The 17,995-nt window shown below is 35.6% G+C and overlaps 1 protein-coding gene across 2 annotated transcripts; it reads left to right on the forward strand.

Annotated features, from left to right (window-relative positions):
- The first annotated feature begins 201 nt into the window (after positions 1 to 201).
- On the forward strand, positions 202 to 10,504 carry LOC110878098 (protein MALE DISCOVERER 2). Of its 2 annotated transcripts, none has more exons than XM_022126356.2 (13): positions 202 to 693; positions 801 to 933; positions 1,295 to 1,366; positions 2,107 to 2,250; positions 3,520 to 3,663; positions 4,164 to 4,259; positions 4,347 to 4,396; positions 4,520 to 4,936; positions 6,451 to 6,641; positions 7,311 to 7,443; positions 7,526 to 7,680; positions 8,638 to 8,829; positions 9,978 to 10,504. In XM_022126356.2, the coding sequence occupies exons 2-13, from the start codon at positions 803 to 805 to the stop codon at positions 10,233 to 10,235; spliced, it is 1,983 nt and encodes a 660-aa protein (XP_021982048.1). In that variant the 5' UTR covers positions 202 to 693; positions 801 to 802; the 3' UTR covers positions 10,236 to 10,504. The 2 variants fall into 2 exon arrangements, with proteins under 2 accessions (XP_021982048.1, XP_035833291.1); XM_035977398.1 differs by having other exon boundaries at positions 4,353 to 4,396.
- Positions 10,505 to 17,995: the final 7,491 nt, after the last annotated feature.

Below are 17,995 nucleotides of genomic sequence, written 5' to 3' on the forward strand. Positions count from 1 at the left end.
TAGATGATTGCCCTTTGATCCATATCGTTTGGTTATATTTATGCTTTTTGATAGTATACTTGATGTTAAGGGTATTCTTTTTGATATTCCTTTTTAGATTCTTTCTTGTGGAATACAAAAAAAGTTGTTGGGTTTCTAATCTCTCTCTGATATCTTATTTTTTTGTCAGTTTTCACTTGAATCATTGAAGATTGAAAAATTTGCTGGGTGATGTCAAATGCCACAAAAGGACGTGCTATAACAAAAGTAGAAATCTATACAATGAGGGACCCCAGTTAGATCATTAAGTTGAAGAGGGGTATCTGTTATTATTGTATTTTATACAAAATAGGATTTTCATAGGCGAGTGAGAATTTGTTTTTTTTTTTTTTTTTGTGTCGTATAGATTACCATTTTTTTTCATTTTTTTGTGAATTATCATATGGTAGAAAAATAGAAAAGAAAAAAATTGCTGCAGCTGTCATTTGAGTGATTCCTCAAGATCTGTGTAATCGGTTACTCAAGGAGGCTTAGTGGCCATAAAGCTGGCAAATTTTTTTAGCATTTTTTACAGAGTCTTGGCTGTTGCTAGAAACCACTGCTGCCTATGCGCGCAATGGGAGGGTAGATGGACAACATACAAACTCGGTGTATCTTCTTTTCTGCTTTTGATTCTTTTTCTAATTCGAGGGTGCTCTTCACTGAACCCTGAGGGTATGTTAACAATCTTTTGCAAAACTCGCTCATTTAAATGGTGGAATTCTGTATAGAATGTGTTGTGGTCTCTTAAGTGTTTTAGGTTGTTTGCACTTGGAATATAGGTATGGCGTTGTTGGATTTTCGGGCAGGAATATCTCATGATCCATATGGCGCCTTCAAAAGTTGGTTTCCTGATAACCGTGATCCATGTTCGTGGTCTTATATTCATTGTGTTGATGGCAATGTTCATGTGCTGTAAGTTCATCACTCTTTTGTCTCTTGCTCTTAGGGCCTGTTTTATTTCATATGATAAATGGATAATGGAGGGTTGTACGCCGTAAGCGGTGAATGAATAGCTGTCGTTTGCTTTGGTTTTTGGATGATAGATGATATCCATTTTTGCCATTTAAGTAATGGCAATAAGTCAAAGTGAAAACTCAGACATGGTTGAGCAAATAAGCTATTAATAACTTTCTACTTATGAACTCCTAAACAAACAACCCTTATGAATACATGTATGTAGGACTAAATTTGTGCATACAATGGAAAATATGGCTATTTTCTATTTTGATTGAATAGGGGTGTTTTGATGTTTATTTGGGTGTTCTGTTTGAAGGGATCTCAATGGGCTATCCTTGGAAGGAGTATTGGTACCTGAGATAGGGAACCTCACACATTTGAGACGCCTGTGAGTGCTACACACACTTCAAATTTTTTCTGAGTTTGGTAATATAGTTTTTTTTTTCTTTGAAATTGTATTCTGTGGTTTCTCTTTAAAATACAACTTGCTATAATGCTATAGCGCCTCTTGTACAGTAGATGTAGTTTGAAAAAAAGTTCAATTTTTGAGGGAATTATGTTAAGTGATATGTTGTTTAGAATGTCGTCCATCAATATTTATGGCTTATATTACTTTGTTAATTTTTGCATAATCTCTGCATGTGATGCTTTAAGAATTTGGGAAGCAAACATTTGATTTGATTAATGAATAGACGGTTTATTTGTACTTTTGAGTAGTGAATGGATGCACAGCTTAACAAAATGCTCTTGGTAAATTATGTAAAATACTTTTTGCAAAAATGAAATAATGAATCTTACGGACCCACTCAATGCAATTGGTATGTTTGTACCATGGGTAATTGGGTAAAACATGTAACTTCAACTTGTATTGTTTTCAAAAAAAAAAAAAATGTTGCAACTACGATTTGGTAATTTGAAAATGGGTGTTTGCTATTTTGGTATTAATAAGATAGTCGCAGCTTTGAGACACTCGAAATCACTTTAGAACACCAAATACATGGCTCATGACTTTATGAAGAACCATTTTTTGAATTTTTTTTAATAATGTTCGTTTTTTCTTGTTTTGCTAGTCTCCTCTTACAATTTTTGAGTTTTTTTAATGCTGTTTTTTTTTTCTTGTTTTACTAGTATCCTCTCACAGAATAAGTTCTCTGGAGTTATTCCAAAAGAGCTTGGTGAACTCTCAATGTTGGAAGTGCTAGACTTACGGGATAATAATTTGAGTGGACATATTCCTGTGGAGCTAGGAAGGATGTATTCGCTAAAACGGTTGTAAGTGAGATAAATCACTCCCTTTATGAGTTTTCATTCTTTTGACTTTTCAAATGCCAAACTTTCTTCCCATATGTTAAGTTTATAATCATTACATAGTCATATGCATGTTTAGCACTGATTCATCGTCTACGATGGTACTTATTCATTATTACTCATATGTTAAATGCAACGATATCAAATTGTAAATCAAAAGTAGTTCGTTCGATATTCAAAGTTAGATTATGAATGTTAATATATAATATATACAGTAATAATTTGTCTTAAGCCTAATCAAATGGCTTCAGGATTCTGTTGGATACTCCCGCGGTTGTACCATGTCAGACTGATTACACTTTTTAGAGGAAATAAAATTTGATTTTGGAGGTCCCATCTGTAGCTTTTCAAATTTAAGGGGTGTTTCGATTTGTTTCTAAAGCGATGTCACAATAACCAGTGTTAAATGGATTATGGTTTACATGTTATTTGCTGTCAAAGTAATCAGATATGGTGTAAAAGTTAAAAAGTTGCTATAAGAGAACAGATTATCAAATTGTATAAGTTACCTGACTATCGCAAACTAAGTAAAATGGTTTTGGTTTACATATTTGAAATCTACCTGACTATCGCAACCTAAGTAGAAGTCTCACTGGAAGCAGCCTCTCTATTCCTACGGGCAGTGGCGAAGCTTGACCATGAAAACCGGGGGGGGGGGGTCGAAAACGTATATACCCAGAAATTTCTATAGAACCGGGGGGTCGAAAACGTATATACCCAGAAATTTCTATAGAACCGGGGGGTCGAAAACGTATATACCCAAAAATTTCTATACGAAAACTACATATATAACACTACTGAGCGAAAAGTTTGGGGGGTCAGGCGCCCCTCCCGGCCCCTCTTAAGCTACGCCCTTGCCTACGGGGTAGAGGTAAGGCTGTCTACATCTTACCCTCCTTAGACCCTACCTTTGCTTTGCTATTGGTGGGATTTACTGAGTATGATGATGATGATGATTTGAAATCACGTATATAATTTTGAAAACACACATCCACACACCTTAGACCTAAGATATAAATTTTTGTTTATAGCAAAACTAGCACTAGCACTTGTTAGTTTCTGTTATGCAATTCAATGAAGTTACAATTGTTTATCAAAAGTGTACATGTTTCATATAGAATCTTTGTTAGTAAATAGTAACATTGTATATGTTTGCTCGAAAATGCAAACAAACATCTTCCTTGTCTAATATGGTTAAATGAGTACCTAATTTATTGTAGATGTGTACTCTAGGTTGCTCTGTAACAACAATCTTGAAGGACCCATTCCCATGGAACTCAGGACTCTCAGCTTTCTCTGTGAAATGGAATATGATGAGAACCCTCCATCTCTTGTTGCCAATGGGATTGGATGTTTAAATAGGAAGTTCGGACGATGGTAAGACGTGACACATTGTTATTATTAATTTAAATCCGGGTTCCTATTTAGGGGGTATTTGGATGTGCCTTTTGGAAGTGATCATGTGGTATTTCGTCATCAAAATCAGATAACATTTGTAATCAAATGTTTTATAGAGCAAAGTGTTGGGATGTGCTAACATTGTCTGAAGTTGTCACAATCATTTCGGGTGGTGTTAAGTTTCTTTTAAGTCTGATATTGATCAAACTGTTTATTTCACTTCTAATTATAGTTATAACTTTATCGAATATGCTCTTTTAATACACATTAAAACACCCCCATTCAGTCAACTGTAAAAAAAAATAAAAAAAAAATAAAGCAACGATCACTACATAAAGCTTTTAAGCATGTTTTCATACCTCAATATTATATTTATTTTTGTAAATGATATGAGTGATTGGTGCAGAAATTTGTACAGTGAATGCTGGCTATACAACCCAACTTTAATTGATTTTCTTATTGTATCATATTATTGACAGCGTATGGCAGGGAGGTTCTAAACTTCAAAGGAAAGCTGACTCTATTCTAAAACAAGTGAAAGAAACAGTTTCTAGTTACCTCAGCCCATTCCAACCGTAAGGAGAATGTCAAATTAATTTTCCAGTTCATGCTTATTTCTTTCTGTTGAACATAATTTTCTTTATGTTCTTTCTTCACTAAAGTTTCAGGATTCACAAGAGCTGTTCAGGCAATTGCCAGATAAGTGAAAAAAGTAATTTAAACAACTATTGACTTTTCGTGAAGTGTCCAAAAAATTGTTCAGAAATGGGAAAATGTGAGTCTTTAAAAAAATACTGATGGATTTTTGTGATTCTTCATTGTATGTATGAATCAGTAGGTGAATTGGAAGCAGAAATGGTGGAAAATGATGTGCGTCGAAAGCTTGCACAAGAATCTTTAAACCTTGCAGCTGCACCATCGCCTAGTGACGGGACTGGGCCACCAAAGATCATAGCTCTCCCAACTACTAGAAGTAGTGGATCATATCCTGCTGTACCCAAGCACAAGAAGGAACATAATCCACTTGGCCTCGATCAAGAAACAATATCTTCTCAACCACCGGCAAATCAGGCTCAAGAAAGTAGCAATATATATAAGTGGAAGATTTGGTTTATAATATCTTTCTGCATACTTCTGCTGATAATGATTGCCATAGTTCTCTGGTGTGTGTGTCGTCGATGTATAAGAGTAAAGACCATGGGACCATGGAGAAGTGGTATCAGTGGACAATTGCAGAAAGCATTTGTTACTGGTAATTCTTCTTTCCTCTTTTTACTTCATCTAGTTTTTTACTTTATAACAGACACTAGTTACTATTAGCATAATAATCTAGAATTCTACAAGACAATTTATTTGTATTTGAAACTTACGTAATTATATTACTATAGCCGAACATATTAGATTAGGATTAAGTGGATAGGGACGGTTGGTAGTTACTAAACCAACCTTAACTGTCATTTGATAGTTGTGTATCGCTATTTATAATATAGCCCCCGTTATTTTTCGCTATTCGCTATGTAGCTTATAGGTACCTTATCGCTATTTGTCGCTATTCGCCGTTAACAACTATGATTTAAGGGTAAAAACAATATCCTGTGCGACCCTTCTTCTAACCTAATTTACTTCGGTTCTCCATACAGTCTTTACCTTCTTCATACGTGTCTGTTTTGCTCAATTCTAATATTATCAGAAGATGGAAAAGACACAATATTCTGGTTATGTGATTATCGCAACTTCAAACATCCAAGAGCTATTCTTTATGGTTTGTTTGTTGTAGCTAATTATCTGAATCTAGTTCGTTCAATATCACATAATCACTTGCATAGTTATCACATGATATGAGCTAGAGTCATTTGTTGTTTTTATAAAAAGTACAACTTTAGTGCAAGACGTGCTTGGAGAGGCAACAGTTTGTAACACGACAAAAAAGCAATTAGGTTTTGGTTGGCTAATGTAACCTGCTTATTAAATGGATCAAGCTGAACACAAATTGTTTAATAAATGGGTTAACTCAAACACCACCCGTTGATTAAAAGGGTTGACTCGTCTACTTGTTTAAATTTAAGTGTTTTTCTAATAAAGTTCTCATTTAGATCATAAACGGGGTTATTCAAAGTTTTAACATTCAAAGTTTGCCCCTAAACACTATTCATTTCGAGGAGTGGAATTAATTTTCTCTCATGATATCTTCACTAACTCTTCATTTCAGCAACTTTATTTATTACTCCCATCTACTCATTCTCACTTCCCCATTCTCTAATCCTCTCCTTCCCGTTTCTCTAGCCTCGAGCTAAATCTATTAACCTACGTTTGTTGATTGGGAACGTGAGATAAGGAGCAAAAACATTATAAAAAACACCACTGGTTGTTTACATTATTATGTCACTATGCTTGGATGTGCATTTTGAGTTTGGCTATGTAACTCTGAATACTCATAATTAGATAGTTGGGGGTGCCAAAAGTTCGATAACATGACGCAGAAGATGTTTCAAAAGCTTGAACTTGTAGCACTCGTGATGGCATTGATTGTTTTGTATTTGATTCTTTTTGAAAGTAATAATATAAGGGGATGATGAAATCCTGAATCGTAGAGTGGGATGATTAAATGGTAAATTGTTGAAGGGGATGATGAAATGCCAAACATTAATCTATTAGAATTATTGTTGATTAAGATGAGCTATACACATTTCTGTAGAAACTGATGGTCTAACACTATAATTTGCTACACTAGAGTATCTCTTGACTGGATTCTGGATATATGTACAGGTGTTCCAAAGCTAAGCCGTGCTGAGCTAGAAACAGCTTGCGAGGAATTTAGCAACATCGTTGTGACAACAGAAGGCTATACATTATATAAGGGAACATTATCTAGTGGAGTTGAGGTTTGTGTAGCATCAACTTCCATTGGTAGTCTCAAAGATTGGTCAAAACGCGCAGAGCTAGGGTTTCACAAGAAGGTTTGTTTGTTTTGGGGTTTTAATTAATCTATACCATAGTTATCAAAGGCGCGAAGCGCACTCTAGGCGCATAGGCACTGATTAGGGCCTAGGCGATAGGCGCAAATAAAGCGTGCGCCCGAGAAAAAAAAAGCGATAAGGTAGTAGATAATTCAAAAAATAAAAAACAGCTATTCATAATTTATATATGTATTTATAATGTTAATTTTATACTTTTTATGTGTAAATTAAAAAGTTTAAGGACCAAATGTAAACTACTGAAAGTACAGGGGTTAAATGTTTAAATACACAAACAAGTTTTACACTTTTTAAGTAAAAAAATACAAGTTTTAGGGACTGAATATAAACTAGGGAAAGATAGAGGGGTTAAATGTTTAAATACCTAAACTTATTTAAAACCCTAAAAGCCTAACACACTCATGAACGCAGCCGCTCTCTTCTTCTTCCCCCCTTCTTCCTGGTTTCCGGCTGAAAGCAGCACTGTCGCCGGAATTAAATACGCATGGGATGAAATAAGCTGCGCAGCCTGCGCTATTATTACCTAGGAACTATAAGCGCAGTAAATGCGAGTCGCCCAGAAAAAGCGCCTAGGCGCCAAAAGCGCTCGCTTTTGATAACTATGATCTATACATAATCTAGCTAACATAAATATTGTTGCTCATTGTATAGATTGATGTGTTGTCACGAGTGAATCACAAAAACTTTGTTAATCTTCTTGGTTATTGTGAGGAGGATGAACCTTTTGTTAGGATGATGGTGTTTGAGTATTCTGCTAATGGCTTACTCTCAGAGCATCTACACGGTGATAACTTGGTTTTAATTATATATTCATTAGATTGTGGTTTTTTAGATGCTTGTAGTGAAATAGATCGATGCTGTTACAGTTTCAGAACTTGAACATCTTGATTGGATCACAAGGATGCGAATTATCATGGGAATATCCTATTGTCTTGAATACTTGCATGAATTGAATCCTCCTGTGCCGCATACCTATGTCACCTCAACAGTAATCTTTCTTACCGACGATTATGCACCCAAAGTAAGATTCTTTTGTTATCGTTTTCACTATTTGTTGATCAAGAAAAGGCAATTCAACCCATTTACTTTCAACATGACCCATTCTGACCTGTACCATTTATAATTATATTTAGCATACATATATCTATAGGACAAAGATCCGTTAGGAACCACCCTTTATTGCGAGAACCGCGAGAACCAGTGTGAACACAAACAGTAATACCTAAAAAAATCTAAAAAACACCCAAAATTTTTTTTTTTTATTTTTTACTATTTTTTATATAAAAATCGCTACTTTTAGTATTCAAAAAAAAAAAAAAATTTTTTTTTAAAATTTTTTTTTTGCTACTAAAAGTAGCGATTTGAACATAAAAAATAGTAAAAAAATAAAAAAAAAATTTAGATTTTTTTTTGATTTTTTTTGACTTTTTTAGATTTTTTAGGTTTTTGGGGGGGTTTAGTTTTTAGCATTTTAGCTTGAGGGGGGGGGGGGTTAGGTTTTTGGGGGGTGGGGGAGGGGGGTTTAGGTTTTTGGGGGGTGGGGGAGGGGGGTTTAGGTTTTTTTGGGGGGTGGGGTGGGGTGGGGGGGTTAGGTTTTTTTTAGGTTTTTTGAGGGTTTTAGTTTTTAGCATTTAGCTTGGGGGGGGGTTAGGTTTTTTTTGGGGGGGGGTTAGGTTTTTGGGGGGTGGGGGGGTGGGGGTTAGGTTTTTTTTAGGGTTTTTTTAGGTTTTTTTAGCTATTTTAGCTTGTGTTCACATTGGTTCTCGCGGTTCTCGCAATAAAGGTGGTTCTCGCATGAACCTTACCCTATATCTATAAATTGTTGAAAAATCTGGGCAATAAGTGTTTTGGGCCAGTACAATAAATTACTAAAAGAATGTAGCTTCTCCGGTTAATCTATGAACCTGCCTGGCAGTCTAATTATGCTACATGTGGTATTTAGAAATGAATATATTACTAAAAGAATGTAGCTTCACAGGTTGCGGAGATAGCTTTCTGGACAAATTTGATATCGAAACCAAAGGTATCGGCAGAATCTGAATCAGAACCTTCTGCACTGCCACCACTCGTTGATACAGAGACAAACGTCTACTGTTTTGGTATCTTATTGCTTGAAATCATTTCTGGCAACCTTCCTCATTCTTACCAACAAGGGCATCTTGAAGCTTGGGTAAGATCTTCAGAAATATATTACTGACACGAAGTCTTTTTGTCCCAAATTTTTCATATAATCTTACTATATGAAAATGATATATTTTAAATAGTTATCACTCTTTCTAGTGACTTTTATATGTAGGAAGCTCTATGTGTTAAAAATAGAATGACTTCAAACTGTTTGACCTTTTTTCGGTTTTTTTATTACTCGTTTAACTAGTCTGAAATCATACGTGTCCCAAATCCACTCATTTGTCAAAAAGTGCAGAAAAGCTATAATACACCAGAGTTTCAAATTATAAGCTCCCATGGTTTGATATTGTTGTAAATTATAATGTTCTCTCCTAGGCTTTTCTGCATTTACATGGTGGTGATCTATGTAGCACGGGGACTCCATTTGTGTGGCCGTACCCGTCTCGGGTACTTGTCGGGGACGGAAACACCATGGGTACTTGTCGGGGACGTTTCCTAAACGTTTCCAATGTCGGGGACGTATCTGGTAGAAGTATCCAACCCGTTTCCATTTATTTTTAGGGTTTTTACCCTTTCAAATTCCACAACCGGGCATTAAATAAATAGACCTATCATATTCGGCTTCTTAAATCTCTAAACTCTCAAGTCTCATCATCTCTAATTCTCTATCGATTGCCGAGCTCTCACTAGATGAACCGGAATTTGAAAATGAATTGATTATTGATAATTAATTACCTTTGGAAGATGTAGTATTTTTGGAATTTGTTTAATGTATTTTTATTTTTTATTGCCGTACCCGTATCTTGGAATTTTGAGTTTTACCGTTCCTCGTTCCCGTATCGTCCCCGTACCCCGATCCCGTACCCGTTCCAGTGCTACTTAGGTGGTGATAAAGCTAAACTATCAAACCATGGGTACTCTCTCTTTCACATAAAATGCCAAGAAGTCAACATTGCAGTTTACAACAATGAGTGATTTTGAACCAATTCTTAGAAATATAAGTGAAAAAGATAAGAATAACATTTTAAAAATGTTATAGTTTCATAAAAATAATTAATGGTTTAATTACCATAATAAACCTCCACATAGTTCTTTTTGCATTTCTGCAACATTGATGGTTTGCTTCTGATTGGCGATCAAATCTTTGTCGTATTATTTTATAAATTCATTATAATCCGTTTATACATGCAGGCTGCACAATATCTAAAGGATAAAAGAAACTGGAGTGACGTTGTTGACCCGACATTAAAATCATTTAAGCAAAACGAGCTTGACATCATATGTGAAGTTATTGAAGAATGCATTGACCCGGATATTCGAAAGAGACCAACAATGAAAGAAGTGGTTACAAAGCTACGTGAAGTGCTACGAATTTCACCCGAGCAAGCAATGCCAAGACTCTCACCTCTTTGGTGGGCTGAGCTTGAGATCTTATCAGGAGAGGCATAAACGAACAAGAACTATTGAAGATACATGACTCATCGACTCCCTTTGGTGACAGTACTGTAGATTTCGCGTGTCAATACATGGATGTTTGGGAAAAAGGGTATAGATGTCATTGTTTGTGTCTCGAGTATAAGGATATGTTTGTCAAGTTACAGATTGTGTATCCTGTGTGTACTTGGAAGTGTTTTCGAGGTGACAGTGATAGAACGAAATTTTGAGAGAATGAAACTTGCTAGCTCAAACTATTATAATACAATTTTTCTTTAGCATTGCTTCTATCCAAACTGAGACAGTTTTGTGATCTAAGGGTGGGTTTGGTTTGTAGAATTCAATGGAATTAGGAATTGAATTCCATTTCTTATTGTGTTTGGTCTTTAAATATATGTTTCATACAGAATCTCATTTCATTTATAACTAGTTATTTTCATCCCACGCGTTGCGGCGGGACCCAATGACTACAAAAGGCGTGTTAGTAACGGCAAACAGATACCGAATATCAAAACGTAAATAAAATGACGTGGTAAGGATAGTCACTCCGTCATAATAAAGCGATTTTAAATAATTTAAAATATAATAATAGGAGCCACACGTCCTACACGTTGGAAATTCGGTTGTTTTCAGTTCAGTTATTACGGTGCTAACATGTTAAAATATGGATGCGCTCGGTACCGGTAATGGCAGCGAAAGTACAGATCCGGAAAATCATCGAAATTAGGTACCGGCACCGAAAATGCTCGGTACAATACGGTATGGTATTTGAAGGTAAAAATCAATAAATACAGGTATGGTGCTAGACCGGTGTCGAAACGAAAGTAACGATTCTGAAAACGCCAAAAGGTGGGTACCAAATTGGTACCGAAAATGATTTGGTATAGTAAATTTGGTACCAATACCTATACCCGATACCATTTGCTCATCTCTAAATGATGTTACTATTCATTTCATTCTAATTTTAATTTAAATAAATAAATTACTTGCATTGTTGCGTTGCTACAGGATTTGACGAGGTCGTTACCAACCGGTACCGAAAATACCGTTACCGAAATCCACAAAAGTGGGTACCGGTACCGAATATACCTAGTATGGTACGGTTCGGTACCGGTCGGTACTGGTACGACACCGGTATTTGAGGGTAAAAACCGGTGAATACCTGTGCAGAACCGGTATCGAAAATAGACCGGTTTGATAAATTTGAGACCGGTACCTATACCCGATACCATTTGCTCATCTCTTAATGATGTTACTATTCATTCCATTCTAATTTTAATTTAAATTCTAATTTTAATTTAAATAAATAAATAAATAAATACTAAATTTCATTCCATTTTCATTCCATTTGTTTTTTATCATATATGAATGTGTTTAGTTGGAAATAAAATGGAATACGAATTAAAGCTCTTGAAACCCTTAATGTAAATTAAAGGAAGTCACATATCTTTAAGATATAAAGGAATTCAACCAATGTAAATAACCATCACTAGTGCTCTAGTGGTGGTCACGGATATTTAAGTTCCACCTATGGTGGGTCTGGGTGAGTTTTCCACTTCAGGTCTTAAGTTTGAGTCTGGGTGATAAGAGTTTTTCATTGAGGGGTTTAAATTGGGGATCTATTGTACGAGTGGGCTCTCTAGCGTGGACCCAGTTAAGACAACGTATGCTAGACCTCTCGACACTCGCGAACATGGGCGGACCTACTTTATGGGGTGGGTGGGCGGCCGCACCACTTGAAAAAAAATTTAGTGGTATTTTTCGTGAAAAATCCCGACCGCACCCCTTGGAAATTTTCGTCCGCACCCCTTAGAAAAAAATGTTAGGAATTTATATAAAAAAATTGTGAACACAGATTGAAACCCGATCAAATTATGTAGACAAGTTAGTACACTAACCCTTTTAATAAAACTTAAATTCAATCCATCAAGCCCAATAACTTAATACCCATTCAAGCCCCATTCCAACTACTAGTTTTGTTAAACAAAATCAGTCCACGTAATAAAAAAAAAAACCCCCAAATCGTTGGTGGTTTTGTTGATTATATGATTGTTGGTTGGTAAATAATAATATTAGGGCTTGAAATTCAAAATTTTAAATTGAAAATTAAGGAACATGTGCTATGGTTGAACACTTGAAGATCCTTGTTTATTTTATATGTGATAGGATTAGGAAAGATCAATGAGTAGAGAAGTTATGTCGCGATTTCTCGAGAGGAAAGAGGTTGAGCCACTTTTTTTCGTTAGATTCTTCTAATTAAAGACCAATGTATGTTTTAGATAAGTTTTTTGTTCTTTTATTTAATGATTAAGAGAAATAGAAGTAGGGATGATTTGAATGTTGATGCTTTTTTGTTTGTTAATGTGATAGGAAGTTAAGAACCAGGGTTTGATTGTTTGAAAATTGAAATGGACCCGACCCGACCCGATCTGATTCGACCCGCTATGAAACTTTGTTTGTTTGTGCTTACTTGTTTTACATGACCCGACCCGATCCGACCCACTATGAACCGATTTTTTATATAATTAGGGGTTTAAAATCTTTAAAAAATTTCCGCACCCCCAGGAAAAAATCCTGGGTCCGCCACTACTCGCGAATAATTGACACCTTTCAAAAAAAAACTAATGTAAATGAAATCTTCGACCACTCGTCGTCATGGCATCCGTCACTCGCCACCTTCTCTCACTATTGCTGCCTTCGCCAATGCCACTACCCAAGACATTGTCGCTATGCCAGTCTCGGCTGCCATCCCGTTATTGGCCATGACACCGAGGGCGGTGGGAGTGTAACCGACACTGATGACGATGGTTGCGGCGACGCCTGTAGCCGGTATGTGTATGCGACAACACCGTGATAGATTCTAAATTGTGTTTTCACCTAATTAATTATAAATTCAAATTACATTGTAAATCCGGTTCCTTTGAATTATTTTTGTGAAAATTTCAATTACAAAACCAAATCCTTTGACAATTTTCAATTTCTTCAATAAAAAAAATTACAAAACCAATTCCTTTGACAATTTTCGATTTCTTCAATAAAAAAAATCTGCATACCGAAACGCACCAAAAAAAAAAAAAATAAAAAAACAAATTATGAAGTGTTCTACTAATCAATTACTTCCTCATGGTCCCTATTAGATAGTGCCACATGCCTAGTCATTTAGAGTTTTTTTTTATTTTTTTTATAATACCATGCATAGTGGTTTGATGAATAATGCCCACACCCTGTGGGCGTTTTCTGTCATGTAGCAGTGCAGTCAGCATGGGGGCATTATTGGGCTTTTTGCAAAAGTGACGCAGTGAAATAATGCCCAATAACGCCTCATCCAATCATTACACAATTATTTATTTTTTTAAAATTAAAAACTTAAAATACTTCATTAAATTAAAAAAATTACAATACTAGAAATTTAAAAAAAAAAATAAAAATCGACTACACTTAAAAAAAACCGGAAATAAAAAAACTAGAAATAAAAAAAAACAAATAAAAACCACAGGGGCCTAATTTGCCATTTTTTAACTTAAAACAAAACCACATGGGCCTAGTTTGCCACTTTTAAACTTAAAAACCACAGGGGTCCCACTCTTCTTCTTCTTCATCTCCGGCCAATCCAAAAAATTCCGGCCAATTCGAAAAATTCCGGCCGCCTCCCACTCTTCTTCTTCTTCTTCTTTTGACCTTCTTCTTCGTTCCCATTGGTCCATCATTTGCCCCTTCTAGCGTTATTCAAAAAACGCCAATTCGATTTTTGCCGGAGAAAACGTCCGAACACGCATAGGGGGGCGGCGTCCCTGCGTTTTGGGGCGTGTTTGGGCTTTATTTTTGATGAATGACGCCCGAGTACAGGTGGTCTAAGAGTTAACTTCCGTTTTGCTCCCGGTGGTTTGGGCGTTTTAACGGTTTTAACGGTTTTGCCCCAATCGTTTAAAAACAAACATTTTCCTCCTTGATATTTCCATTTTATTGTCAATTTGCTCCCGACTCTTAACTCAGTTAAATCATTCAATTAAATGTAGGGGGTATTTCGGTAGTTTTATATATAAGGATTTATTTATTTATTATTAAAATAACCCTAATTTTAACTGAATTAGAAACGGGGAGCAAATTAGCGACAAAATCGAAACATCAGGAATGAAACTACCCGTTTTTAAATGATTGGGGCAAAACCGTTAAAACGATCAAAATATAGTGAGCAAAACAAAAGTTTACTCTTTTTATAATAAAATGTGTGATGGTTAGAGCGACCTGATCAATGGTGGTGTGAGATTGTTTTCTTCATCTGGTGTTAGAATATAAGAGGTCATCACAAGAAAACAGTTAGAGCTTTATATGTTTCGTATGTGTGACAACCCTCACTAAACCAGGTATCCGTACGACTTAATTAATAATTAATTACTGCTTAATTACTGTGCTTACTTGAAATTGTGGATAAACTGCTACTTGAAATACTGATACATATACATACTTGCATCATACTCTATTTGCCGTCACTCCATTATTTACATACTGAACTCTAGTGACAATCTTGATGCACAAAAGCACAGTAGCACTATGAACGGATAACCTATTAAACGTGCTGACATAGCCAGCATCAGGCAAACATTGCCTCTAAGGCCTGTATGAGCCAGAGATATTTTGCTACACTGGTAGAGAGTGTAGGGATATAAGGGTTGTAGAACTGCGTCACTAGGTATAAGTCACAGTGACCGGATGTGCCTAAAACGTACTCTAAGTACAAAATTCAGCACTTTAATTAAAAATTCAGCATCTAGCTAACCAATAAAGTGCCAGAACATGAGAAAAATATTACTAGACACTTTCCAAAGTGTCGGGAATAAGTTGTGTCACTAAAAATAGTAATAACGACACTTTAAAGCTTTGTTAAGCACTTTAACGGATCACTATCCAACCGAACAACCGGACTTTACCCGGAACATAAAAATATTGCCATTTACATTGTTTTTATTTTTCTGAGCTAGTTAGGGTCCCTGAATACCCTAACACCCGCTATAATGCATAACACGCTAGTAACCGAGTTAACCTCCTAATCACTTAACTCTAACCTAACTATCTAGTTGAAATTGGACTAAGAAACCCCCCCCCATCCAACGAATTCGGTCCCCAAGGGACACCCATTGTCCTTCCATGATTATTTTAATCATTCTTGTCCCATATCATTTAGACATGAAATCCATTGGTTAATCTTGGTGAACTTTGTCTATAAGTATAAGCATTAACACACCATAATCTTTCCACCACATTTGATCAAACATCACTCTCTCTCCCTCCGTTGGAGCTCTCGGCCGAAGACACCCCCCACACACAACCATTTTTCGATTTCCTTCAACCCATTTCAAGTGCATACAAGTGTTAAGGATCTCACACAAGGAGGCTCGGTGCATTCGAAACGTGAAGGACCTCACCTCATTGCTTTTATCCACCCAATCTTCAACTAGTTTCTTCCCTAGCCTCGAGCTAGTAGTAAGTTGCTATAAACGCCCTCTCGATCTATTTTAAAGTGGTTAAAATGAGATATGATGGTTAAAACTCATGAACTTACAAGATGACATGTTAAAAGTCTACTAAAATGTTAAAAATGTTGGATAAAAGCTATGTTGTTGTGTAAAACTTGTAAGACTTGTCTTGTGGTGATTATTTAGTGCCGATCTATGTTGTGGTAGCTCGGATCATCATCTAACCCGGATTAGTCATGATCATGAATCATGGCATAGAGTTTGTTTAAGTGTAAAAATGGTTAAATGATGAAACTCTACCACACACTAAACATGAACTTGTGTAAAAACGATTTTACTTACGAAGTAGTGTTCTAAACTAGTAGATCTACGGATCTACAAACGGTATTTTCAAAGGACCAAGTGTTAAGAGAAAACATACTTTAAAACCGGATCTTTCATGAACGAGAGTGATTTTTAAACACACAAGTGTGTAAACACTTGTGTAACACTAAGTTTCGACAAAGAACTATTTTTGTCAAATTTTACAAGAAGATGTGAAAGTATATTTTCTTTAAAAACAAGATTTTCAAGAAACCAAGTAGATTATTGCAAAGATCCACTGAAAGTAATGGAAATTACTACATATTATGGATAAACCACAAGTTCATGTAATTCTGGCGATTTACTTATATATTGACTAATTTGATGGTTTGGAAGTTGTTATTATGAGAAAATTGTTGATTTGAATTATAAAAGAAAATGATACGCTTGAAAGCGTGGCCACCTCCAGTTACAGGGGAAACTCTGTCGAAATTTTTCCAAAAACCTAACACTTAGAAATATTTTCATCACAAGTGTTATAAATGTATTTTTGACTTGTTTTCAAAGTGTAAATTTCGCCACGACTTTATTTACAAAATATCGGAGGTGGGATTTTCACAAAATAAAACGGGGTAAATTATATTTGTGATATATATATATATATATATATATATATATATATATATATATATATATATATATATATATATATATATATATATATATATTTTTCATAGCGTCACTTGTATAAATGATTATGATTATTTTGTGAACTACACAAATATTATTTTTAGGGTAAAAGTAATATTACCAAATGTTAACGACTCCAAAATAATACGAACGCCTTCACAGTAATTATTTAAGTTACACCGGTAATTATTATTACCACTCGATCTTTGAAACGTAATTTACGTATTCTCAGAAAATACTATTGAACGCGTATTTTGTCAAGGTATTATTTTGGGAAAATCATACGTATTAAAATATAATATTTTTGGGAAGAATATTTATATTTTGGAGTAAGAAATAAAATATATATTGAGTGAGACTTAATAATATATTTCGAAATTATACGAACACACATGTATTAAATCCCCCATCCTTGGGAAGGAAAATAATTACCAAGTATTTACAAAATGTAAACACGAAATAGTTGTCTAACTATTTCCCAAAAACTTAAACCATGAAGCTAAGGCACGGCCGTCCGTCTAATAGAATTAGTACGTGTAGGTCGTCGCACAGCTGCTTGATCAGGAGATATACTTGGTAGAGACGCACCACAGTGAGTTCATGTCCCCCTTTTCTCTTAACTGTTTTCAGTTTTCTAAACTGCGGGGGTGAAATATGTCACACCCCCACAATTCACACGCGGAGTACCACCGCTTGGAGGCGTGACATGACCAGGATCAAGCCATCAATCATATCGAACATAGCATTTAATAATAAAGTAGATAATGTAATTCATCACGACATGATTGATGTTCAAAACCAAACTTTGTTTAAGTAGCGGAAGCATGTAAGTAAAACCCAACATAAATAATAATGTATGAAATGTCATAAGTGTTTAATTAAGCATTCATGATCCATGCCCACAACGACCTGCTCCTCCTTGTGCAAGCTCCATAAGTACCTAAGGTCTTGCAAGACATGCAGCAGAGAGTCAACAACTAGTTGAGCGAGTTCACAGAAAGTAAGTTCGTTATAACAAATCATATATGCATTTAGTGGGGGCTTCCCATGTAAGTATGTACTAATGGTGGGGGTTTCCCATGGTCATAGGTATTACTAGTGGGGGTTTCCCACGTTTATCTATACTAAAGGGGCTTCCCATGTTTGTACTTACTAGACTATTTGCAACCATGTGTTCTTCTTAATCCGAGAACAGGAATACGTACAAGGTCACGTAGGATTTACGTGAGTGCCCTTCCCTGAGGACAGTGGTACGTGTGGGGTTTACGTAGGATTTACGTAAGTGTCCTTCCGACCCAGAAGACAGTA

Source organism: Helianthus annuus, chromosome 9 (genome assembly GCF_002127325.2).
Source record: "Helianthus annuus cultivar XRQ/B chromosome 9, HanXRQr2.0-SUNRISE, whole genome shotgun sequence".
NCBI lineage: Eukaryota > Viridiplantae > Streptophyta > Magnoliopsida > Asterales > Asteraceae > Helianthus > Helianthus annuus.